The sequence below is a fragment of the Pteropus medius genome, unplaced genomic scaffold (genome assembly GCF_902729225.1).
Source record: "Pteropus medius unplaced genomic scaffold, Ma_sr-lr_union100, whole genome shotgun sequence".
Lineage (NCBI taxonomy): Eukaryota > Metazoa > Chordata > Mammalia > Chiroptera > Pteropodidae > Pteropus > Pteropus medius.
Window position 1 is genome coordinate 4,910,990 of NW_024340700.1, and position 27,729 is coordinate 4,938,718.

The 27,729-nt window shown below is 44.7% G+C and overlaps 1 protein-coding gene and 1 pseudogene across 2 annotated transcripts in view; one reads left to right on the top strand and one right to left on the bottom strand.

Moving 5' to 3' along the window:
- Nucleotides 1–27,729, bottom strand: part of PDE10A (phosphodiesterase 10A) — a 181,539-nt gene that overhangs the window by 43,806 nt on the left and 110,004 nt on the right. For both annotated transcript variants that reach the window (XM_039881383.1, XM_039881373.1), the window contains 8 exons: nt 25,294–25,414; nt 24,243–24,292; nt 13,257–13,397; nt 11,080–11,235; nt 9,730–9,780; nt 8,659–8,717; nt 7,095–7,146; nt 2,064–2,206 (listed from right to left, as the gene is read on the bottom strand). In XM_039881383.1, the coding sequence (XP_039737317.1) occupies nt 2,064–2,206; nt 7,095–7,146; nt 8,659–8,717; nt 9,730–9,780; nt 11,080–11,235; nt 13,257–13,397; nt 24,243–24,292; nt 25,294–25,414 (773 nt within the window). The remainder of the gene's footprint in view (nt 1–2,063; nt 2,207–7,094; nt 7,147–8,658; nt 8,718–9,729; nt 9,781–11,079; nt 11,236–13,256; nt 13,398–24,242; nt 24,293–25,293; nt 25,415–27,729) is intronic.
- LOC120618520 (uncharacterized) lies at nt 14,137–14,252 on the top strand (annotated as a pseudogene).

Below are 27,729 nucleotides of genomic sequence, written 5' to 3' on the forward strand. Positions count from 1 at the left end.
TCCCACACACACAGGTCACACCTACCATTCCACTTACCACGCACACACGCATCACCAGGCATGATCACCTCCACACACAACCAGAATCACACCTTCTACCACAGCGGCAGAATCATACCTACTACATACGCAGTCACACCTTCTACCACACACCAAACTCATACCTTCTACCACACACGCAACCAGACTCACACCTTCTACCACACGTGTGACTAGATCACACCTTCTACCACACTCACGACCAGAGTCACATGTTATGTCTGATCTAGAGATACTACACAGGACGGGAATTTTAAGGCATTTGCAATACAAACATTGTATAAAAATAACACGATTTATAACTTCTAGTATTTTTACTTAATTTGTTAAATTTAAAAACAGTCAAAACACAAGCATTATCTGAATCTACTTAATTATGTTTTGATATCTAACATCAGCATCTTATATTGTAAATGCATCCTCATATTTCTGAATAGTTTTCTCATTACAATATCATTAGTCGTGCACTCATTTTGAAATTTAGTTAAAAAGGATGTCTAAAATCCACAATATCTACAGATTTCAATGGCTGCAAAATAGCTTTCATAGTATGACATTTTCAACATTGTAGGAGAAAATCATTATTGAAATAAAGCTCTACCCTAAGGGTTTTTCCCTAAGGAGAATTTGAAAGAGAATTGATACACTTAAAACATCAATAACTGCCCCCGACTCTGCATAAAATCAGGTTGTTGGTATGAAGGCAAAAACGCAGCCTGCCATGGGCAAAGAATATCAGGTGCCACTGCGTGCCCAGTGCTAGCTTTCTCGGCCCGGGGGTCGCCCGACTGTGCCCGCTCACTCTCCGTGCTGCCGTCCCTGGTCGGTGGCGGCCGTGACTGAGCAGTGGCCCTCAGAGACCAGGCAGCTCAGAGAGCGACCGTGAGCCACGTCCCCTCACAGTGTCTCATGTGCTCGTGGGAACAGGCTCCCCATTTTCACCTTGAAAATAAGATCGATGCCAGAACTGGCAGGGGCACTGGGACTCGCAGCAACAGAACTGACTTTACCTAAGTGACTATATCCACACTGATTTACTGAGGTCTGAAGAAACCAACCGACCAAAAATATAACAATGACAAAAAAAACTAGCGCCTCTGAGTTGAGCTATGAGCGTGGGACGCAGGCTCCATGCCCTAGAATGTGGAACGGGGGTGAGTGCCCCGCAGGAGGCAGAGGTGACACCGTGTCCTTCCCACCTGGTGAGCTCCCTCCACGACGGGTGCCCAAAGGAACTGTAGTTCGTTAGTGAGGAAGAGGGACTTTAGGGTGGCGACGCCCGAAGCACTTCACAGTATCATGTGGAAAAGTTCAAAGCCACAGAAAGGAAGAGGAATGCAAATGTCTCGAAAATAGACCCCAGTTTTGAATGTTAACCTAGATTCTTAAAAGTTTTGTGACCGTGCTCCTTGTAGGCGTTCGGACTGTGACACGTCGGAGCCACCATGCCTCAACCAGCGGAACGAGCTCCACTCTGTTCATTTAAGTGACCGAAGCTGCCACTTATGGAAACAAACAGGGCTTTCATTTCGAGACACAACAAGGGTGTCACACGACTGATTAAAGCACCTGCTCAGTCACAGAACCACGTGTTGACGTCACCGACTCTACCGGGCCCACGTCCGCAGTGGCCCCGATGGGCTGGGGTATGGGGCCGGGGGTGGTGGCGTGCCAGCCTGTCCTACGTACGCCCTGCTCTTAGGCACGGGAAACCCTGCGGACTCCAGGCGGGGTGCACCTTTACCTACCTGGGGGCACTAGTAAGGTTTTCCGCCATGATTTCCAAAAGGACCGCCTCCGGAAGACGGCGTTTCCAGGAGTGACGCTAACGCTTCCTAGGCGCGGTTTCGCTGGCACTGCAATGTCATTCCCAGAAGCACTACCTTCAGGAGGCGGGTCCTGGTGGGAATGATATCACAGTGTGACAAGTTCTGTCAGCATACCTGCGGACAGGCACAGGAGAGAGGGCGACAGGGCACCTGCGCGCTGCGGCGGCAGCGAGCGGGACGCTACTTCCGCTGTACCTGATCTCTTTGGTCTTCTTGAAGATGGGCCTCCCCTCCTTCTCCTCTCCGATGTCGAACAGGTCGGAGTACAGCTCCTTGTTCTTGTGGTCCACCTGGAACAGGGCGCAGCGGTCGGCGTTCACCAGGTTTTTCGCGTAGATCTGAAAATGAGCAGCGGAATGAGAGGCGGCCGGCGAGAAGCCTCGGGCCGACGCGCAAACTTTGTCAGGCAGAAACGTTAAAATGAATGTTAGAATAAATAATCAAATAAATTCTATACTCTCGATTGGGTGGGAAATTAGCATTGTACTGAATACAGGTCTATGGACACAGAAAACACGCGTCGCTGTTAACGTACTAGCATCGGCGACACCTACGTGAACGAACAAACAGCTGCCGATCATCCAAGGTCACGGCGCCGGATGCGGAAATGCAGGTGAGCCCTGAGCCGACCCCCGCCCAGTCGAAAATGCACGGATCGTTTTGACTCCCCCAAAACATAACTACACCAGAGGACCCTTGGCATCGGCGGGGGCCTGGGCCCTGTGTCCCAACAGGTCCCCGAATCACGGATGCTGGAGCCCCCTGGGTAAGATGCCGCCGCCTCCGCGGGCACCCGGCCATGGACCCCGAACAGCACAGGTCCTCATTCCAAACATCTGCGTGGAGGTGGCCCTGCACAGTTCCACCCCATGCTCACGGGGCAAGCAACCATGACACTGCCCAAGAGCTGGGAAGCAGCCGGCAGCCTGACCCCCAAGAGTCCTTCCGCCCCCCAGACCCCCTTCCAGACCCCGCCAGGCCCCGCTGGGGCGCTGGGCTGAGGCTCCCTCTGCTCTCGAGGCGGTTTCCGGTCACTAGAGTCCACGGGCCGCATGCCACCCATCACCTGCCTCCGAGAGCAAAGTTCCGGAGCGACACAGCCGTGTTCATTCCTCTACGTGCTGCGTGCGGCTGCTGCAGGGGGCGAGTTGAGCAGCTACAACAGAGTGTGGCTCCTAAAGCACAGCGGGCCCCGCGCAGGAAAGTCTGCCGACCGTCGGTTACCGCATGTAAGATCTCCAGGCCTAAGAACTGTCAATAAATGTTCGAGGAAAGATGCACGGCGCAGACGCAGGAAGAAGGCAGAGGGACCGCGTTGTCGGCAACAGAAAAGTTACCCACCTATCTGGCAAACTCACGAGAGCTTCAACTAGTAAATAACAGCGATGCTGCACTATTAATGATTATACACAGCGAAGCCTGCATCCCTGATGCCCAGGGTCACGTGACATGCTCAATACTCCGCCACATAATTATGTTAATAATTGTAAAAATCTGGGTGAAATAAAAAATTTTCTCAAAAAAGGAACTGAATTTAGAAAAAGTCTAAATAGGATCAGAATCATAAAGACGGCTGAAAAATTATCAAAGAATTATTCCTCATAAAAGGAATCAGCCCCAAATGATTTCAAATATAAATCGTTTAAGAATCTTCAATAAATAATTCCCATCCATTTAAACTGTTCTAAGTTCAGGAAGAACTTCTCCAGTTATTTTTACAACCCCAGCTATATGCCATTGACACCGAAAACTGGCAAAGATACTAAAGAAGAAAATTACAAACCAACTTTCCTTTGAAACAGAGGAAACATCATAAATAAATAAATATTAGCAAATCAAACAGGAATAAGTTAATATCACAATATGTTTAAATCATACTTTATTCATAACTCTTCATTATCATAAAGTCTATTGTTATAATTCACAATAACAAAAAAACAAAGAAGAAAAATCCCATGATTATCTTTATGGTTCTCAAAAACATATGTAACGAAATTCACTTTATATGAAGTACACCGTATCAACAGAATAAACATCAAAAACCACATGATCATCTCAATAAATGCAGAGAAAATGGATGTTGATAAAATCTGAAATCTAATTATGGCTAAAACACTCAAAAAACCTAGGAATAGAAAGGACGGAGCTTCCTCAATCTGATGAAGGCCATCTACAAAAATCCACAGCAAACCGCATACTCAACACTAAAAGACGGACACATCTGCTCCAAAATCAGCAGCAAAACAAGGATGTGCTCTCTCTCAACCCCTAGTCAACACTGGCCTAGACGTTCGAGGCAGGACGACTACGCAAGGAAAACAAAAGGCATCCAGATTGAAAAGGAGAAAGTAAAACTATCACTAGTGATAGGTGACATGATTCTGTATATAGAAAACCATAAAGACTCCACCAAGAAGCTACTGGAGTCATGATTGCATCAAGGTTGCAGGATACAAGATCAAAATACAAAAACCAATTTTATTTCTATACATTTTCAATAAAAATCTGAAAATAAAATTAAGAAAACAACTCCTTTTATGACAGCATTAAGAATAAAAATACTTAGGAATAAACTTTACCAAAATTAGAGTAATAGTTGTATCCTAAAATTTACAAAATACTGATGAAAAAAAATGAAGACAATCGAAATAAAAGGAAAAACGTCCCACGTTCACGTATTGGAAGGCTTGATATGGTTAAGATGGCAATGCTCCCCACACTCATCTACAAATTAAATACAGTTCCTACCAGAATCCCACCTGAATTCTTTGGATAAACTGACAAGCAGATTTCTCAAATTTACATGGAATTACAAGGGTCCCTAAACGGCCAAAAGATATTGAAAAAGAAGAACAAATTAGGAGGACTCACACTTCCAGACTTCAAAACTTTCTACAAAATGACAGTAATCAAGGCGATGTGGACAGAACCGCGGACCAATGGAACGGAACCGAGGGCCTGGCACTCAACCCATCTCTGACAAGACCACTGAAGGTCAACACACGGTGCTGGTAAAACCAGATACCCGCATGCAGAAGAATGAACTCGGACCCTTATACAGATTAACTATCATAGATCAAAAACCTAAACGTAAAAGCTACAGCTATGAAACTCTTACCAAAAAAATGAGAGTAAATTTTCATCACCTTTGATTTGGCACTGGCTTCCCGACATGACACTACAAGCATGAGCAACAAAGACAAAAACAGGTCACTGGTCTTCATCAAAATTAAAATCTTCTGCGCTTCAGGAGATACTATCGAGAAAGTGAACAGAAAACCCAGAGATGGGAGAAAACACTTTCCAGTCAAGATCAGATAAGGGAGCTGCATCGGAATACACGAGGGACGCTCACAACTCAATGAGAGACGACAAGGAGCTCCATTACCAAGTGGCCACAGGATCGGAATAGACATTTCTTCGGCGTGGATGGATATACGAATGGCTAAGAAGCCCATGAAAAGGTGTTTGATATCTTCGGTCACTAGAGAAACGGCCATCAGACAACTGAGAGAGCACTCCACACCCAGGACGATGACAGCTACTAGTCAGACAGCAAGCGGGGCTGGCGGCAGCGCGGAGATTCGAGCCCACGCGCAGTGCCGGTGAGAAATGAGACGCTGTGACTGCCTTGGGACACACTCAGGCTGCTCCCCAAAGAGCTAAACGAAGAAGCATCAGATGACCCGCCTTTCCACTCCTACGTGTGCACCTGACACACTAGAAACAGGTATTCAAACAAAACTGCACACGAACGGTCAAAGCTGCACTGTTCGCATTAGCCAAAATGTGAAAATAATCCAATGTCCATCAGCTGATGAATGGATAAAAGGTGTGGTCTGTATGTCTATTCAACATGACGTTACTGGACCATTCAAAAGAATAAAGTACCGACACGCTGCCACATGGATAAACTTTGAAAACGTTACGCTAAGTGAAAGAAACCAGGCACAAACGGCCACATAGCAATGACTCCGCTCACGTGAGATGTCTAGAACAGGCGAGTCCACGGAAAAAGAACGAAGTGTGGTTGCTTGGGACTGGGAGGTGGACGGGATAGGACATAAGGTGAAGGACGGAACGGAGTGTCTTTCTGAGGAAGTGAAAATGTTCAAAAACTGACTGCTGAGGGCTGCGTGCACCTGCGACTATACCAAGACCCACTGCATCGGACTCTGCGCGGACGAGAACCACGGTATGCGAATCAGACCTCAATCGTGATTTTTCAAAAGGCGCTATTAATAATACAAAGTCCAGTCAATAAGCGCTCCTTGTACCCCTAGCATAAACTCTGTCGGTCCATATATATCCTCATTTTTATATTCTTTTTATATACGTTTCACTGTTTTACAAATTCCTTAAATTTTGTCATAACCAAATACGTTACTTTTTACTATGCAATCAAGAGTTCTCCTTTTTGTCCAAATAAAACCATCAATGTAACTAATTATGTAAAAAATGTGCTGAGAGTAACGAGCTTTAACGTTACTCTCTAATTCCTTAGTAAACTTTGTCTCCACGAGACAGGGACCGCACCCCATCCCATCCTCCCTGCCATGAAATCAAAGAGCGACGGTCAGTGAGCGTCATGAAATTGGGAGATGAGGCAACCCATTATGGACAAGATTACTGTATTTTGAGAATGACCAAGCAAATGGGAAACAGAAAGTCCATTTCTCAAATCATACGAGATAGCATGGATGGGACCAAGCGAGCCGGGCCTCCCTGGAGGCCACATACACATCGCTCTGACTAAAGGAAGCCACGTCGTCAGGGGCTTCTAGCCAGGGCACCGAAGTAGCCACACAGGGAAACATGGATAAAACTCTACTTTGTGTGGCTTTCAGCCTATGAGTCTCTAGAAGATGGGAACGATGAAGATGTAACTAAGCAGATTTAATTAAGCAGAATGGAGACCTCAACATCAGTTGAGAATTCCCCACACAGCCATATGCAAAGGTATTGTGGAGACTATAAAAAGAAACTATATGTTTTCAAAGCATAGCTCACCACTAAATAATGAAAAACTCATGAGACATTTTCCCAAAATGTTGTTCGAAACTCTCCAAAATTAATAGAAGTGACCAAAAAATCAAGGTGGCACCGTCAGATCACTAAGTATCACCTTTTCATCTATTTATGTCTAATATAGTAAAATGTTCCACCACATATTAGGACATGAATCTAAGGTTAAATAAAACCATTTTCAAAAAAAAAGGCACCTACCATTATGTGTTCAAGTAGAGAATCTATTGCGACTATGTTATCAAAATATGTCCTGAAAAAGAGACATAAAACCTGTAAGCATCTTGTTTAGAACACAGAAAATATTAAACTTTGACTACATTTCCCAGCTTTGTCTACATTTAAATAAAACACATAAAGACATACGTTTGATTTCTGTCATCTTATGGAAACAAGTGATAATATTATTTTAAAGGAATAAATGAAACTTTACCATTGTCTTTATCATGAGGACTCTAATTTCAGAGAATGCATAAAATAATGATTTTATTGATAAGTATCAATGTAGAAAGTTTGTAGCATTTAACGAAAACTATGACGGAATGAATTGGGTTCACCATATTTAATATTTTCATGAAGAACTTTGATCTGAAATAAAAATATTTAAATTTGCTAAATTTCATTAATACGGTTAAAATGTAGATTACCACTGAAAAACCGGCAAGTTAAAAAGTCATTTAACTGTACTAAGAAAGCACTGCAATCCCTCTGAGGCTACCAGCACGCACGCAATGAGGGCCGACCGCCCTCGCCATGAGACACCGTGCTGCGAGGAGCGGCAAGCGCTTTGGAGCATCTGGTCTACACAGTAGAGTGCAAAGCTGATAAACAGATGCACCGGTGGACATGCACATAAGCCGGCGTGCAGTGCAGGGAACATGTACAGAGACTAGATCTGTCGGCAGCTACTGCTTTCAGTTTGGGTTTGTGCGAGTTTAGCGGGCCCTGTAATTAAGGTAACGTGTGGTAAGTGAGGCACACACCTTCCACGTAAAGCCGGAGTGCCCGCGGGCTGGGCACGTGGAGGGTCCCGCCATGAGGACGGCGGCAGAGAGAGAGAGAGACAGAGACAGAGACAGATACAGAGAGAATGAGAACGCAGCCCGCGTCGCTGCAGGTAGCCGGGGGACAGCAGGTGCGCGTCCCCTGTCACAGCCTGGCAGGGGAACGTGGCCGATTTTCAGATTTCGAGGATTAAGTCGAGGGTCAAGAGATGTGCCCTGTGCTGGCAAACCCCACGTGAACCGGGAATGTCACGGGCTCCCAGAATCACTCGCTCCACCGGCCCAGGGGACTTTTTCTAGGTCAGGGAAGTGGGGCGTTTTTTCTACAATGACATCTGAGCTACTGCACATGGGAAAATTTAAATAACAGTATTAACAATATGTTTTCATTTACGGACAACTGTGGAAAACGCCAGAGAGAACTTTTTGGAAAAAAATAAACGAACATTTCCTCTCCTTCCACTGTCAGTTTTATCCCACAAGAAAAGACAGAAAAAAATACTCGGTGTTTTTAAAATGCTCTAGTGACTCTAAATAGAAAATACACAAATGAAAGAGCACAAACGAGGCCCAGTCGCTTGCAAAGGGAACGTGGATGCGACCGCCACTCCGTGGGCACAGATGCAGCTCGCCGTCCGTACCAGGCTGCGTGCAGTGGGGTCAGCGAGGGCGGCGCGGGGTGGCCTGTCATTGCCAGGCCCTCCCCTCCACCGCACCACCGAGCAGTGAGAGCTACTACATCCCCAGACACCAGCACTTACTTGGACACGTCGAGGAGAAAGTCATTCAATTCGGTCTGCTTGGCAAGGCCTCTGCATACCTGCCGCATAAAATAATGGCTATTAATTAGGAGAGACGTTTGCATATTTAAAAATAAAAATTCCAGAATACTTACCCCATTTTATTTTAAAAGGCAGACAGGATCGCTTTGTTTATAATGTCATAATAATATCCATAACAATTTACTTTTATTGAACGCTTAAATGCACCGAGCACTTGCTATTCTCGTCCAAACACCACCAACGTGCAGGTGTGGATGCCCTGTGCTCGCGAGGCACAGGGCAGTGAGGGCCTTGCCCGGCCTGCAAGGCCACGCGCAGCGTGGCGCGGCCGGCCCTCGGATCGGCCTGTCTGCCCCCAGAGCCGCTCTTCAGAACGACATTGCGTTTTTAAATACCGTGTGTGGGCACACAGGGCGCCCAGGCTGCACACTGTCGCATCCCAAGGCCTCAGGGTCTTACAGCTACACAAACTTTTTCTCACCCAGTCCCCCGCTTGCCCGAGTTTGCAGAAATGGACTCAACAAAACAGCAACGAAAGGAAGTGGAAGACACGAAGCAGAGTCGCACGGCTGCCGTGATCTTGAACCTCAAAAGCCTAGTTAGCGGGAAAACGCCATGCAGTCTGCGATCTTTCAGAGCAGGTCATTCTTTCAAGAGAACCAGGTATCTTCAATTTAAGACCAGTGTTTTCACATAGCATTTAGTTTAGAGGGCGCTTTCACTTAGGAAATGGAGTCATAAACGTATCAACACTAAGGCCAGTGGGAGGTCGTGCCTGGTCTTTCAGTGGAAAACAAAAACCAAAATAGGACACGTGCCTTTGCTGCGTGAGTGATTTGCAACTACGTGTAAACATGTAAACATAACTGCAGGACAGTTCAGGCGGAGAGGAGGCGAATGCAAGGGCGCAGGCACTGACTGCAGGAGCCACGAAGCCTCCGCTGTCCGGGCGCAAAGCGCCAGGCTGCTTGCCGCCTGCCCGATGACCCCCTCTCGACCCCGCTCCCGCCCCCGCCCCCGCGGGAAGCCCGGGACCTTCCCAAGACTCACCTGCACCTGATGAATGGCTACTGAAGCCCAGGCAAGATTTGCCGTTGCGACCTGAGGAGGAAGAGTGAAACACGTTTTTCTCAGTCACGTGCAGACATCACAGCACAGGACTTCAGCATAAACATATTTCGAGAATTTTCTGAGGTCATCGCACTTTTGACTATTTCGCCAAACACAAAGCATTGGACGTGCACGAGATTTCTCTGTGACATTTCCCCTTTAAAACTGGGTTTAATGCTCCCTTGTTCCTCTTAGTTTTGGATAAAAAGATAAACTGACCAAGAGAGCTAAAGTCCCATGATTTTAACACAAAATATTTTCCGCTTAACAAGAATTCTGTTAAAAAGCCTCTAATAACCACTCTCCGTGCTGAAATATTTCTTACACTTCGCTGACGAGTCCCCAAATGACTAGTCTACTTCTTCCATTATTCATCCATTGAACAAACATTTACTAGGCCCTACTAGGGACCAGGCGCCATTCTAGATGCTGGAGACACGGCATCGACAACAGACAGCTATGGGGAGAGGGGAAGGCACGAAAGAAAACAAGCGAGAACACAGACTCTTGGCCGGGGACGAGGGCCAGAGAGGAAAAGAGGTGCCACAGACAGGGCACCGGACAGACAGGGCACCAGGCGGACAGGGCACCGGACAGACAGGGCACCGGACAGGAGCTGCTCAAGCCCACATGCAGTGTTCAGGGAAGGCCTGGCTGGGAGGGTGACGGTCAAGGACATCGCTGAAGGCGGTGGCTGGAGCTGGGACACCACAGGCTCTGCTGGGGCCCCATCCGCCTTGCTCAAGGGTCTGGTGTGGCGGGAGGGAGGGGATGTGCCGTCCAGGTAAATGGACAGGGCGCAAACTGCGGGGCTGGGGCACGTACTGGCATGGCAGCGCGCAGCGATGCTTGGTTTCAGTATGCACCAGCCGGTTCAGGGAACAATGAATGGGATTCACTGCTTTACAAGTGCATGTGATGCCAGAACGTACTCAGGGAAGATGAGTGTTAAGAAAACATAAAGACCACCAGGATGTGAAAACTCCCAGTCAGCTACTACGTTATCTGACTCACGACATGGCATACTTTTATTTTTATTATGAAAATGGGTTCTTACTAAAAATAAAAAAAATAAAAAAAATAAAATGCCTGCATTTACAGTTTAACCGGTCTCCTCTCTAAACTACAAAACTAACAAAAAAAAGTTTTTAAAATTCATTAGCATTAGCATCAAAACGCTGTTAAGCAAACTGGTTTTAAACACTGGTCCATTTATTCATTCGTGGGTGGTGCTAACGAGCTCCTCCAGGGGCAGGGCCCACGACGGTCCCGACCAGCGACCGGCCTCACCTCCTGATGGCTCAGGCAGAAGGCCTCCTTGCCCCAGTGGCGGTACAGCTCCAGGATGCCGATCAGATCGCCGATCGCGGTGACAATCGGCAGGCAGAGGACCGACTGGATCCGCGTCCCTGACTCCAGGCCAGTGCCTTTGGGAAATCGTTCATCCTGAAAATAAAATGGAAAAAGATATGAATTTAGTTAAAGAAATGGAATCATCAGATTGTGATTCTTATTTCTATCAGAAATCGCCTAACACTTGTAGTCAATAATATGCGGTTCTTTTCGAGGGAAAACCAAGAGAGATGGGCAGTATAAACCATCTTTAGGAAACGCTCCTCTTCAGCAGCACGGAACCTACACCCAAATCCTGTCCTGAGGCTTCTTCACCTTGGAGCAGTGGAACTGAATGAATGAATGAACGCATGAAGGAGTGAGTGAGTACTTATCAATTTCACCGATAGCAGATGCTAGCACTCACTCACTCATCACCTTCTGCTGTGTCAGAACCTTTCCAAGGGCTTCGCAGGTACAATGTCACAGGTGAAAACTCCTCCAAATGCAAACACCATGTGAAGGAAAATACATGTAAAGCTTTTTCTACTTTTAAGGTTCGAATAACACAAAAGTGGATGTTAATGACAGTCATTCTAACTGGACCTCAAAGACTTATGTTAAATATTCAAACCAGCGAATAATTTTCAATTACTTATCATAAGAAATGAAATTGGTTCTTTGATTTGAATAATTTTCTATTAGCGAAAGCGCTCAAAGGAATATAGGGAACTCATGAATTAATATCAAAACACCAATGCTATTTATTCAGTTTGTACTGTCTGTAAGGAAGCTTTTCATGAATCAAGACTGGTACAAATCTATACTTGTAATTTACTGTTCTTTTGAAAGTTGGCATATACAACAGACCATTTTCAAGCAACAGCTTACACACTATCTACTTTTAACACTTACTTTTAAAAACAAACACATTGGACACATAACACTGCGTGTAACACTGTGCGGCTGAAGGCGCACGTGTCGCTGATACATCTGGATACTGTGATATGACTGCCACGTGTGTAGTTAGCACCTCCACCACAGCACATAAGTGTCTTTTCTCTTTTGTGCTGGGAAAAACTACGACCTAGTATCTTAGCAAATTTGATAATTAGAATATAATGCTGTTGTCTATATTCACTAAACTATGCAACAATTATTTTTAACTGCTTTACTTTTTCTTTCTTGCCTTTTTTTTTTTTTTTGGATAAAATAACTAGTTACCTGAGTTGTTCAAGGTCATAATTAGAGGCAAAACCAAAATTAAAACCTAGATTCCATGACTAGTAATTTTCAGAGCAAGTTCATTACCCCTAGATACTTGTTTGTATGTTCGTCAGTTTTAAAGGCTAAGCTCACCATGACATTTTGCCAGTTTTCACAGGTACTGTGGGAGACTCCACTAAAGGCTCCATTTTGTCACTTTCCCTGTCCCCATGTCCTTTATCGGCATCGTCCGAGACTGAGTGTGGGCCTGTCTCTGTGATGTGCTCTGGCCAATGAGAGGGCAGAAGCTCGGACACGAGCAAAGGCTTGGAAACTCACTTGCATGTTTCCACTTCTCTAGCGCCCCTGCCACCACCACGAGAACACGCCAGGCTTCGCTTACTGGGGAGGTGGGGTGCAGGGGTGAGATGCACATGGAGAGCTGCGGCCATCTGAGCCCAGCCAGCTCCTCAGTGGTGGCCAGCAGACCGCACATGTGTAAGCGAGCCCAGCCAAGTATCAGCGGAAGGCCCAGTCCGCAGACTCCTGAGAAACAGCAAGTGGCTGCTGTACGGCGCGAGAAGAATTTGGAGTGGTCTGTCACAGCAATAGGTGGCTCATTCATGTCTATCCTGCTCGGATGTGAAACCAAACAGTCAATGTGCTGTTTGCATGAATATAAACATGCATTGTTGTGCTGAATTATACTGGCAGGTATTGAACTAAAAACTATTCCAGTCTAGCTCTTCGTGGGTATATAAGATATGGTTTTCTGAGTGCAAAGAATTTGTTTACATACCAATTGATTCACTGACCTGTATCTTAATGCTTGAATAAAATGGCTTAAATTACAACATCAAAATGACACATCATTTTTCTTAATACTTCAGATTACAAATGGCACAACTGGTAAAAAGCCATGTATGTACCCCAAGGATGTCTTCCACGAGCAACGTCTTCCGGGACTTGGCCACGTAGGCGGAGGTGGTGGTGCCCTGGGCGATGGGGCCCGCAGGAATGAGCCGGGGTCTCCCTTCCTTGACTCCGGGCGGGGTGAAGATGCACAGGCTCTGGCAAGAAGAAGCGGCACGCTTTACACACCTTCCCGCACTGCGGCTCGGCGCAGAGAGCCTCCTAGACATCACGCAACGGTCACGAGAAGCCTGGGAGCCAAGGCAGAGACACTGGAGGGGGACAGGGGCTTGGCGGTGAGCAGGGGCAACTGGTGAGATGCTCTCGCATATGTGCGACGCACACAAAATACGGGCTAGATCCAGGACTTCGGTGAATGCGCACTGAAAAGCTCTTAATGTAGCCTCCTATTCTGATACAGAGAAAATAAGATGAAAAAAGTAAACTGTCCTTGGGCTCAAGATGCCATCAGGGGAAGAATCGGGCGCACCGTGGGCTAGCCCCGCTGCAGGCCTGGCATACGGGTCTGGAGGAAACGTCTGTAGCTATAGGTCAGCGTGATCGGTTGTTTTTCATTTTCAGTGAAAACGTTCCTTTCTCAGAACATTATTCCTTTTTTTAATATTCAAGTCACCCCACTCCTTAAAACTGGCCTGCAAAAGTACGGAGCACACTCTTGATAAAAACCTTGCTCTTCTCTGCACGAAAGATTTTGGCCAAGTCTGGGTATAGCTACCCTTTCAAGGGACTGGGTGGGAAGGTAAAGTTCTGACATTATTTGAAAATAAACCTTTTTAAAAACAAGGTCAGGACGGGGTTCCATAGCGTAGCAGTTAGCACATCTGCTTTACACGCAGAAGGTCCCGAGTTCATGCCCCAGTGGAGCCACGGTCCCTGGTCTACGGCCGCGCCACCCTGAACAAGCCCGATGTCTGATCGCGGAAGCTAAGCAGGGTCGGGCCTGGTTAGTACTTGGATGGGAGACCACCTGGGAAGCCCAGGTGCTGTAGATGTAAATAATAAAATAATAATTAATTTAAGAATAAGATCAGCTATTCTGACTGAATCAAATCACATTTTTAAATAAATATCTACTAAATAAGAATTGCTAATCAGAACAAACCATCTAGGGTTTGGAGGCAACATTTCGACATAATGGTACGATTATCTCCGCAATGTGAAGATTATTAAGGTTGGGCGTGTTCTCCCAGCACCCCCATACCTTGGAGTGCTGCAACTTAAAGGCTGGAGGCCTCTCGAAGCAGTAAGCGCGAGACGGTCCTCTTGAGCTACACACGGCCGTTTTATATACTGGCCACTACTAAGCCATTTCTAGGTGAAGACGGTGAGTTGAGTGTGTGTGTTAACTTGTTAGGTAAGCTCTTTTCCAGCGTTGTAATGACAAAGAACCCTTTTTTCAAACAAAATCTTATGCGCGATCACGAGAGCGAACCCTAAATCCCCGAGCTCCTTCGCTCACCAGGAGCAGTGACGCTGCGTCCCGGCTGCTTTCGGCGGATGACCGCAATTCAAAGCCGAAAAGCTAAATCCAAAATACTTTTATTCGCAAGTATATTATCTACGTCAGCTGGCACTGTGCTCAAGTAGTATTTACTATTGAGCACGAGGCCTGTGAAAATACATTTTAAGTATGTCTTTTAAAAGAATTAAGTTTAAAACGTCTCAACACAAGTTATACACTTTAAAAAGGTTTTTAAAATGTAACTATATAAGATGACAGTTTCACCTTATTTATTCTTAAAGCCGCCAGAAATCAGAATCACTGGTTTTAAAGTTACTATGCTTCTATCACGCAGCAACATACGTGACAGGTGAAGTAAGATGTTCCTTAGTGTTTGTAGCTAATTGTCGCAATGCAATTCAGTGTGTCTTAAGACTGAGTAGAAAAATGATTCAAGAACAGGAAGAGAGATGACTGCAAGGCAAAAAGCTGGAAGGACATGGTACACTGAGCCAGAGATCTTCTCAAAGGACGAGGACGCTGGCCGGAGGCAGCGTGCCACGTGGTGTCCCTCACCCTGCCAGAGACAGCACTGCATGGACGAGCTTACGCGGAACTGCGTGGTGCAGGTAAGTCTTACAGAAGAACTCTCGTGACAGTAATGGAGAGTAAGCGTGAGCAAGCTCCCAACAGTGGCGTTTTTATTTTTATTATTTTTATTTTTTAATGGCCGTTGGCTTGGTTATTTGAAGATATACAATACACATCTTTTTTGGGTGACTTTGCTGTATTTGTGTCAAGATATTTAATAATATGTGAAGATATTTAATAATATCTTCAAGTTATCCTTAGCATCACAATTAAATAATGACAGAATAGCTTACACACTCCTATGTTATTAGATCGTTTACTGAAAATTATTAAACATTCACTGCCTCTATACAGGGTTTCCGTATGATCTTGAGAAACAGATAAGCAAATACTGGGCTGAGAGGACATAAAAAGCTATTCTCTATGTTAGGCTTGCCGAAAATAAATGGTTTACGAATCGTTCACTTACTTACTGAAACTGAAAAACTCCTTGTGGATAAGTAATTGTCAAAAAGTTAAATACTTCTCCACCATGGGAACGTTATACCTATGTTACTAACAAGCTCGTGATTTTTTTATCCTATTTACCAAATAGGAATGCCTTCTGATGAGAGTCGAGGCCAAGAGCTAACTAAATATTGAGTAATGTCACATTGTCATGTGAAGGCCCAAGGCTCGGGCAGGAGGCAAAGTGAGGGCCAACGCAAGACAGACACCTGTCTCTGACATCCTCATGGTCTCTCATTCTCTCCTCCGTATTACTGGTCTCTTACACGTCTTTGGGAATTGGGTGTTTTTTTAACTCCATAAAATTCACCTGGGGAAAAGCCTCCTGCATAACGCTCACTGCCGACTGAAGACCAAGCTCTGGTCCCAGTGTGCGGTCTGTCACTGCATGTTCTTTATGCTCTTTGTGGTCGAACAGAGTGGCAGGCAGCCATCATCACACACAGAACATGTCAGTACGAAACCTCTCCGTTAGAGGCTGAATTTCACATGTATTCGAGGATGGGGAAGGCTCGTTCCATCTACCTTCATTCATTCCCCAGGAATAACTGAACAGCTGCGCACTTAGTTCTCTTTTTCCCACTGTTCGAACCGCCCCCCTCAGCACACACTCGACCCCCAAGTACACCTGCGTCTCTCTCTACACTCCCAGTTCGGAGCCCTTTGCTTGATTTGTCTACCATACTGTTTTACTTACTATCAGTCTACAGTTCCTTTTGTGATCTGCCAAGGCGAGTCTTGCTGTTTCAGAATACGAATATGTATTTTATAAGATACGTCTTGCATTTTCCATTGAAGGGCCTGCCTTGATGCATTAACGAACGATAGATACAAATAAGTTTAAAAACTTACTTGTTTTTAAACTTATTTTTCAAAATCAAGCAAAATGATTTTTGACATAAGGATGTGACTGGGATGTTCAAATTAATAAGATAAAAAGTATACTCAGTATATAATATAATATACTCGGATGAGTGAAAACTAGTCTTTATGAAATATCACTAGAAAACATTTCAGAATATGTTAAGAATATTCTGCATACATCTATAATATCTAATTTGCCTATAAAATCATGTTGAATTGACTCTGTAAAATTGATTCTTCCTCTAGTACTTTATAAATCAAAATTTTTATTAGTACAAATATTTTTCAGAGGCTAGAGATAAAAACTACAGTAGAAAACAAGAAAAAGTTTCAAAATTCCAAACCTCAACCACCTCTGCCCTTTCCACAGAAGGAATGGACTACATCCAGGGGTGTGCTGGACAGTGAGCGCTGGCTGCTTTACCCCTGGCCGAGACCTCGGAGGTGCCTTGACTGTCAGCCCCTCACTTCCCAGAGCATCCAGGAGACTGGCCAAGGAGCCCAAAATCAATCAGAGGCCACGTGGTATCAAGAGATGAGTAAGTTCTTCAATTTTTCAAAGAAATCCACATGAAATACCCAATATTTTTGTAATAATAGCAAATTTCATACTTACATCTAAAGTTAATTTAAACTAGAGAAGATTGGTAACAATAGGTTGGCTCAATGAAAGAATAAAAATGCATTCAAATTACAAAGAAGCAAATTGGAAAAAAAAGATTTGGTGCAAAATGAACAAAAGAACAAACCATCACAATTTATTTTTAAAAATCTGATTTTTTGAAGAAATGGGAAGATTTGATTCATTGACATCAACTACATAGATAATTCTATGTCACTTATGACGTAGAATTCTCATCTTCTATACACAATTCAAAAGTCGCTGTATTCATGAAACTTCATTTTTATATCAAGGCTTCAATTCACAACCAATTAATTCTTAGAGGTACTTTTCAAGAAAAAAAAAGTACTTAAGCTCACCATTATTTTTCCTACAAGACACTAGATGGCAGTGGAGAGTAAACAGAGTTAGATCTAAGCACATGGCCTGCGCAGCCCCATCCACCGGGAACTTGGATTAGATAACTAACTTTGTTTGCATAGTTCTAAAAAAATAAACTACTAAAGTTTATCGTGCAACTGAAAAAAGTCACAGGATTATTGTAAACTACTGGCTTCTACGTTGGCTTCTAAAACCGATGTATGAAAGGCAATCTATGAATTTACTTTATGAATTAAAAATTTAAATTATCATTACAGTTTATAAGTTTTCACCTTTTAAAAACAACTCATGGATAACATAAACTGTTATAACATTATAAAGTACATTACATCTCGGTTGGACTATGTGACTAGATATGAGAGAAAAAAACTGAAAACACTGAAAGTTGAATTAAGCAAAAACTTACTTTGTCCAACAAACATTTCAAGAGCACCCCGCATGTGTTATGCGGCAGACACCGCTCTGGGCCAGGACACAAAAACACCAGCTCACTCTCCAGCTCTGGGTTTCTCAGAAACGGCGGCTTCATTCTGAAAGTCCCGTCTCCCCCGCTTCTATCTACTGGGTGAGAGGCCTCCTGAGCGCTGCTCACAGGGCGGATCCCGGGCCCGTCGGGTCCGCTCCACTAACCGTGAGCTTCTCGGCTTCCCCTGCTGGGTCTACACCCTTTGACACCCCGAATGGCTTTTCTTTTATTTGTACGTGCTTGGCTCTTTAACACGGGCTTTGATATACAGCAGGTGTTTAAAATGGTCTGTGAATGAATAACCCTCGTGACATAATATATAAGCAATGGAGGTTAAATTAAGTTTCAGAAAGTTTAAGAATTTTGTCAAAGTCACAAAGGAGTGAACTGGAAGTCACGCAATCCAACTACAGAATCCGACTCCTCTGAAAATCTGCTCTGTTTCTTGGGAAGCTCCCCTTCTTTTCCCAAGCTTTGAAACAGCAGAGACAGCACAGGTGTTCTCTCCTGTGGGGGACTGTCCCCGGGGGAGCGTGGACAGGAAGGCCCAGGGACCGACTGTGGTCCATCACTCTACCCCAGGCTTAGCAACCGCCTGCAAACAGGCGGTGCTCCATCCAAAAAGTCTGTTGAATAAGCATCCTAGTGGTTTTTAGAAAAGCATTACTTCACCACTGTTATCAATTTCTTCCATTTAATGGTCTAAGGCAGTGGTCGGTCCCTATTCTTTGCAGCACCAGGGACCGGTGCTCCTCTGAGCATCTGATGCCTGACGATCTGAGGGGAGCTGAGGCGGTGATGCTGGCGCTGGGGAGCGGCTTTGCTAGTTCGCCTGCCATTCACCTCCTGCTGTGCAGCCCGGTTCCTGTCCCAGTCCGCAGCCCACAGCCCTGGGGTTGGGGACCCCTGCTCTAATGTCTTCTATCATCGTTTACATTAACTAGAGCAAGTTATATTTTCCTCTAAAATTGTCTATTTTATCTGGATTTTCACTCTTATGAGTACAAGTATCCTTTCACAATCAGTCATTTTCACTACATCTATTGTTTTACTATCTTTTAAATTATTAAACATATATCATTGTTTTTCTAAATTATGTTAGCAAAAGGCTTATCCGTAAAACCCTTAGATTTCTTCATTTAAGTATAGTTTTCTTCTTCTTCCGTCTGCACAGGTTAAACTGGTAAATCTCAAAAGGGCAGGGAATTGAACTTACTGTAGCATCTCTGGTACCTGGGACACATAACGTGACAGGGCCTGATAAAAACATGTCCAAGTAACAAATTCACTTATGTTTGTTCTCTTGTTTATTAAGGTTTCAAAAGTGTATACAAAATGCTTAACGTTTTAAGAGTGTAAATTCCGCCCTCCGCCCCATCAATAACTTTGTCCGGAGCTTCAGCCATATTGCAATTTGTTTTCATAAACGTTGTTCTCTAAATATTTCATTAACTGAATTTTACTTTTCTTCTTTGTTCGAAGAGTTACTTGGCATATTGTTTATGTTTAATTTCCAAGATTTAATTTCCTTGTTATTAGCCATTCTGAGGATCTGAATCCTTAAATGGGGGCTCAGTGCATCAAAGTAGGATGTAACCTACAGAAGGGAACCCCAAGTTGGTAAATCCTAAAATAGTATACTGAGTTAAATATATAAATTTTCTTAAAACCCTAATAATTAGTGATGTTACTAATATCCGCTAAATTATATTTTTGATGTATCGGCAACTAAAAATATTACTGCATTTTTCTATTCATTTTCCTTGGTATGACTGTTTTGCTTTATAAACATACCTGATATTTGTTGTATAAATTTCACAAGAGCGCTACCCTGCGCTGTAGATTAAGCCCTTCCCAAATCAAGTGACCTCCTTTCCCAATTCAATGCTTTCCTTCCTTAAATTCCACTTCGCCAGTGGTCTTGTGGCACCTGCTCTCCTTCAGTCTGCATGTTCCTGAACTAGGTTTGCTCTAAATTCCCTTTTGATTTCGATCATTCCTACTCACTCTGTTTATATGTGTCTCTGTAATTAGAAGAAAGGTGTGAGGTTTTTAACCTGACTTAAGATTTTTTTTCTTTTAATAGCTGAATCTATTCTACTTGTAATTTTATATTTTACGATATTTTCATATCATATATTTATGACATGTAATTTATATTTTATGATACTGTCATAATTAGTTTCACAATCATATTTGACGTTTTATTTTTAGCGCTTTAAAGCTATTTAGTTTATCTTCTTAGTGTGTTTTCTTTAAAACTTTCCAATCTGCTGACATCAATGGCAATTTCTGATTCTAGTGGAACTTTTGATATATTTAAATATTATTTAAAATGAGATTTCTCAATACATCCATTGCAGAAAATTAGTTATTTATGCTCATTCTCATCCATAAAAAAATTAAAACTTTTATGAATATAAGAATTTTATATTTTTCCATCTCTGTCTTAATCCTTCATATTTACTGGTCTAGACTAAAAATTTTATCTCAGACTATTTAGGTTGCATTATTGCAATTCTATCACTAAAGCATATACATTTTGTTTTGAAAGTAAGTTATTTAAGAAAAGCTTTCTAGCTATGATTCAAAATCTAGAGGCAACTTTTAAAAACATTTTGATAAATATCTATAATATGCTAACTTTCACGCACGAAGAATTGTAAGAAAATATACATGTATCTGCTCATCTGTGCAAAAAAACTGTTTTATTTATTTCACATGGTTAGCTTACATTTTAGAAATATGTCAACATCTGTTGCAAATGATACGGCAGGTTAGATTATCTGACAGTCTTAAAAAAACAATTTTAAAATTCTTTAAAGGCTGAATAAAGTATATTATTTTCTAAATCATTCACAAAACGTTACTGGGATGAGCAGAATGGAAGGAATCCACCAAAATCTAAAAGAAAGTGAATTAAGGAACCCTGCAAGTTAACAAAATCCCAAACTTTTCTTTTCTGCCCGAAGAGTATCCACCAAAGTCCCGATGAAAGCTGCTCGGGGAACAGGAGACCAGACAGAGCTGACACCCGGGGCCTCGCCACATGGGATGTGTCATCGGAGGCTCCGGCATCAAGGGCTGCATCCTCGTCTGGGCTGAAGGGTAAATACACTTATGGCTGCAAAGGCATTACACAGAGGAACCAAATTATCCTGAATTTACTGCTAGAGGGAGAATAAAAATGTCCTCTGAGAAACTATATCTGTGCATCACGTGGATTTGAAGCTTGACTCTAAACTACTAGTCTAAAAAAACGCTACTAGATAATTTAATTAAAATAGTCTTCGGTTGGCAGTGCCTTAGGTGACAAGCAAAAACAGACACATATCCTATTCAAAGAAAGAAACTTCAACACAAGTCTTATGGGTATATTTAAAACGGCCCAAGGAATAATATGATTCACGTTTTAAAGAAAAAGGAAAACGTAAAACACATGAGCAAATAAGTCACCATCTATGAAAGATGGAATGTCATAAAAGCCAAGAAATGATAAATTCAGAAAGATAAAACAATATAAAAGAGGTATAGTTAAGAAATTAAAAGATAAGCTTGAGAATATGTCCTGGGAATAAAAACGGAAACTATAATGAAGGACCGAGACAAACTGAAAACAATCACAAAAGCAACTGTATTACAGTCTTACAGTCAATAACATCTTTCAGCCTGAACCCTCCATGCAGCAAGCACATCTTTAAGGACAGTGGCAAAGACACGCAGACAAACACGGATTTCCCACAGCGGGTTCCTGTCAAGGGACGGTCCTATGGGACCGAGAACCATAGGTCCCCACCGAGAGGCCTGATGTGCAAGGAAGAGGTGGCCACGGACAGATGGACAGACATCTGAAGGAGTGCTTTGGCGAGCTTGAGACTGGGACCGCGCGTCCCCTTCCTGCCCACGGAAGTCCCAGGGGAGGGAAACGGTGTGGAACACACGGACGGAAAAACGCAGTCAACAAAACAGGGATCGTCCCCTGAAACTGTCATCCCCAGGAGACCAGGTCTCTGCCCTCACGAAGCTTCTGTACTAGTGAAAAAGCCAGATCTGCAGGTGACCGCACAAGCCACAGGGGATGTGTAACCCCAGCCTCGGTGAGTTCTGCGAAGCAGAAGTACAGACTTTACGAAGGCGTAACACAGTGGGACCTGACCCAAGACCAGAAAAAGCTGCAATATTGCTACGTACCTGCCGTTGTCAGGGATTCACTGTTGCAGGCGACCGACTCGGTCCCTGAGATGTGGGAAAGGAATGAGGAGCAAGGACAGTGACCCAAGAGAGGACCACGAGGAGTGAATCAACTGACCCCAGGAGTTTAGACTATGGAGCCAGAGGACAGCCTGAGAGGACGTGACGTCATCCCCTCAGTGAAGGTACAAACATGGGTGCCAAGGAGGAGCGAGAGAATTAGGACTGACACTCACAACGTCACCTTTTAGCTGGTGAAGACACAAACCTTTTCTAAATCCCACGCTGGAGCGAGCCACTTCACTGTGGTCAACGTGTGAAGGTCAAACTCGGTCGCCTGAGTCTCCATCCCGGGCTCAGGGGTCAGGTAAACAGCCAGAGACGCTGAGTCCAGGATCCAGGTCTCAGCAGAGAATCTGACTAGCCCCGGTTTGGGTCACAAGTAACTGTCACTGAAGGGAAGGGTTGACATGACGCAAGCAGCGTGGCAGTGGCCAACCCTGTGGGCGGTTTGCAGGTCTCAAGGAAGGAGTGAGGAGAGGTGGCTGTCACCACTCTGCTGAGCTAACATACGCGGTAGTGAATTACAAAAAATAAATGCAAATTCTAGAAGAGTTTTCTAAAAGGAATTCTTATTTTTAATAAAAATCCCAACGTTTTAGAAATAAATTTTTAGAATGAACGGAAAATACTGAGATGTATATGTTACTTCACTAGCTTAGGCACTTTAAGATACTACCGGCGTATAAAATATATTTAGAAGTAATAGTAATATCTGAGTGTTCCAATTCAACACTCTTGTCTGACAGTTTACATGACAGGCACTGGAAGAGATGCTGGCTGAACACGAAAATGAGTAGGAAAAGATCCTTGCCCTAAAGCGCTGCGAATCCCATGACCTGCAACGCAAGGGAAAGCGGCGCTGTGGAGAGGGGCAGGGGCCGCTAGGAATTAAGGAATTCGGCCTGTGAGTACTTTCTGAGCCACTTACTTTCACGCTCTGCACTACTGCATTATTCAAGGGTAGCATTAAAACCTCGGGATACTCGCCTCTCTCCTCCTGTTAACATTTTACATAACATGAACAGCAAACATTGTGATTACTCACGAACACAACTATCACATTGGAAAAAACACATCCTAAATCTCAAATAACAATAACTAGCACATAAGAAATACACGATATAAAGTCTGCCACATAAATTTATAACGGAGTAGTATGTATTTAAAGCTATGAATATAAGTATTATTGGCTTGGAATATTATTTTAAATATGTAAGTATGTGTTTTCAATACCAGAGCGAAAAATCAAATGCCAGTAACTGAACGTCTTGAATCACTTTTGAAAGTCTGTCTATACGGCCCACATTTGGCAGTGGGCTGTGCTTTAAGTAAGTTAAAACAGAAATGTGGGGTCCAGCCTGTTCCCCAGAGACTGGACAGGCACAGCTGAGACGCCCCAGCATGTGACAGCCTGCAGCCTGGCCACCGAGGCTCAGGGGCCTGGACTTCTCAGTGACTCCGCCCCGGCACTCTGAGAGTTGTCTTTAAAAATCTTAAAAATCGCATAAAATGCTAAACTTCTGTTCTCATTTTTTTCTACTGCAGACTGTGCATAGAAAGGGCGCAGAGTGTCCACAATGCCCAGGCCGCAACGATGAAATGACTTCTGCACAAAACTAAGTCGACAAATGCCACAAACCAAAACCCAAACAATCGATAAACTGTAAGATTTTCTGCCTAAATGTTGCCTTGTTGGTAAAAGTCAGCTGATAATATCCACAGACACAAATTACAAAATGAGTTTAAAGCATTTAATTACGTCTATTAAGCTGTCTGTAACATAACAGTTCATCTTTAAAAAAAAGCTTATAACATTTTCTTAATTAGAGCACCAAAATCTAAGTTTAGATACTCACATTATTGCACTCTCCAAGGAAATACAGTGCAAATCCGTCAGCTTTTGTGGCTGCCAAAGCAATGAAAGAGGAAGAAACTAATCTCAATAGGAGGGCACAGCAGGCGGGGCTCTGGGGGGACGCAGGGACGCGACACGGTCAGGGCTGGTGGCCGGGGCGAGCGGGCACGGCACGCCGCGGCTCACCCGGTCACACGGTGGCAGGACCTGTGTTTGCTTTCATCGGCTAGTGCGAGTCTTAACGTGTGACATCCTCAAATGCATACAGCGGTCAACGTATCACATAACATCTGCCAGACTTTAAAATCAGAAATAACTGGGAAATATCTCTAAAATCTGAGAACTGTACTTAATTTTTAAAGTATTAAAAATACCAGAAGTGATGTTTATACTATGGCATAATCGCTATAAGCATCGACCAAAAACAACGTGTAGACATCTACATGTCATCGCTAAGAGAACATAATTTAACTTTTCTAAACCTGCTGCTGGGTCCACTGAAGGCCATTACCGCAGCAGCTCCGCGGTCAGGTCTCAGAGGCATGGTCTGCACCTACGCCCCAGCTAAGTCCTTTCCACCTGTGTGGCGGTAGGTACCATAGCTGGCCTCTCTTCGCCACAGCTTCCTCTTCAGTAAAATGGCGATAACAGTATATTATATTGTCATCTCCTCAAATGTATTTAAAATGCTTCTTCTTCTTTCAAGATTTCTTGTGTAAAGATGTGATTGAGTTCAATAAAAGTATACTTTCCGAAAAAAGCTACGTTTTAATTAGAAGTCATACTATATTCCATTTAAACATCGGGCAGATATTTTTTCAGATTAGATCATTTAGAAAATCTTAGGCTTACACATCATCCTTGTAGTTTAAGACGCCTAAGGGTCTCTCACTTGAGAATAACAAAATATTTTCACTTCAAATTTAGCCCAAGAATAGAAGTAAAAAAATCTGCCCTTGTCTCTAGTAACATTGTTTTTGCCACTTTCTGCAATGAAATAAAAGAATCTCTGGTTCACATATCCTACGGAGAGGAATTCAAACGTCTCTTACCTATTTTAATGATGCTACTGAGTTCATACAGGAGCAGCTGGTTGTCTCCTCCCGTGTCCAGCCGCTGTTCTATATAGCTGTTGAGTTCATATACAACTCCCTGCATGTTCGTATCTTGGTACTTGGAATGAAAAGAAGAAAAACAAGAAAAAGGACATAACTAAATATAATAAAAATTCCTTAGTTTGTAAAAATAATATGTCTGATTTTAGATACCAGCTCATTACGCTTTTACAGAGCATGATTTAATAGTACACGCTACTCTAAAAGACTGCAAATGAAAATTGTTATGACTTACTTAGAATTATCTAAAGACTGCATGCATGTTTATCTATGTTAAAATATCTAATGTTACAAATTACAACTTTGTTGCTGAAGTTCTGTATGTATCAGACAACTTGATCGGTGAAAATAATACAAGTTTTCTAACTGAATGAAACATTGTAATTTGCTAGAAAAGTCAACCTTCCTCATTGTACTGAATGAATCCAAGTTTATTACTGTCCCCTCCTTTGCATGGACATGGCTATCACCCTAGTCCCACCTCAACTCTGCCACTAAAGCGGGGTCCAGCGGCTGGCACTGCGGCCGCCACCGTGGTATCGGCCGTCCCACAGAAAGCCCACAGCAGGGGGCCGCTTAAGGTACCAGGGACAGCAACAGGTGGACAGCGTCTGGGAGGAAGGTGGGAGCCAGGTCTTCGCTGCTCTCAGCCTGAGCTGCCACTGCACATCCGCTAAATGTCCGGGAAATCAGTCTCTCACATAAGCTTCCCCGAGCGAGCCTGCCTGCCTAAGCCTCTTCTCCAAATAGCAGCCATGGTGACCTTGAAAAATAAACCCTGCCCGCCTGGGCTGACAGTACTCCTGGGGCTTCCCAGCAGGACAGACGGACTGCTCACTGGGTGGCCTCCCGCACCCTACATATGTGGGTACTGTCAGCCTGGAAACTGTCGCAAGCCACCTTTCTCTTCTTGACCACTGAGGCATCTTCCGCTCCTAAAGGCCTGTCACTTGCTGTTATTCTTGGGCACGGTGGAATGAACACGAGGGCGGCTGAGCACGTCACCCACTCTGCAGGCGCACGGGCAAGGCTGACCACCGCCACCCGCCGGCCCTCCTCCCGACACTAGAGACGCTAGGGATGAGCAGGACGAAGCTCCATCCTCAAGACACTCTCGTGGAAGAGAATAAACGAGTCAACTGTACAGTGTCACCGAAGGCGACGGGACTATAGAGAGGGGCAGTTCTAAGGCAGGCTGACAGCGAACGGGCCTTCAGCGGGGGCGGGCCACTCCCTTAACAGGACCAGGAGGAAGGCTTTGGTGACAGGGGACCCACGCACAGACTGCAGCGGAGCCTGCCCTCTGCCGAGCCTCCTGAGGTGTCCCGCCGGGCACTGCCGACCCCCAGCACCTCTCTTGGCTTCAGACCGATGAAGGGACTCGGGTGTGGGCCGCCCCAGCAAAGGAGGTGCAGAGTGACGCGCAGGGAGGCACAGCACACGCCGAGAAGGACGATGCGATCCCATGGACGGACCCCGGAGCGTGAGGGGTGGACCACGAGGGCGTGGGAACAGGGGGAAGGAAGAGGGTGCTGGACGGATGCGAGGGTTTGGGGGTGCACTGAGCAGAGACGCCAGGCTCGGTGCGTTCATGCCAGCTTGGCTGGAACATCCCGCTCAGTGGCTGACACCAAATGCGGCTGAAATGCCAGACACCCCAGCGCACTCCAGTCTCAGCCGGGGTGGCACGCACGTGAGCAGGTGGATCTGGAAAACCGAGCCCTGGCCATGTCCCAAGACCCTCGCTTCCCTGAGGCTGGGGACACGCAGGAAGCTCTTGCCTGCACGAAGAGCTCTGTGCTGTGGGCCAGGGACGACGGGCAACTGCTGCCACCCGCAGGGTTTCCTGAATTCAGTGACAAAATGGGATCTTGGCCTGGCAGGGGACAAGTGGCAACATATAACTTGCAGAGGAGAGGTGGGCGCTGCCATCGGACGCTCGGCCGGCTGAGGCCTCACGCGCTGGCTGGCCCATCACCGTGCCCTGGGCAGCCGCTTTTTCATTTGTCTAAGCAAGAAAGCTCTGGGCTGGTGACACGAATCTGACTCGATCACCACTCCAGAAAGTCAGGGCACCTCAATAAATTCCACTCACAGACCTGGGAGCCCGAGTCCCCTTGGAGAGGCGTCCTGATCACGGCCGCACATCTGCGGAGCGGGCCTTCCGACCCTGCCTGCAGCACCTGCGCTGCATGATGGGGACACTACCCAGCTTCGGGGATGGCGGGGCCCCCACTTTAAATTGACACTGCACGTCCGAAACGCAAACATCACTACGCTCAGCTGGGCGGGCTAGTGGACACGGGTAGTGCTGGGCTTCAGTGCACGGCCATCTCAAAATGAGTCCCAGTAGGTTCTCAAACCCTGTGGTGT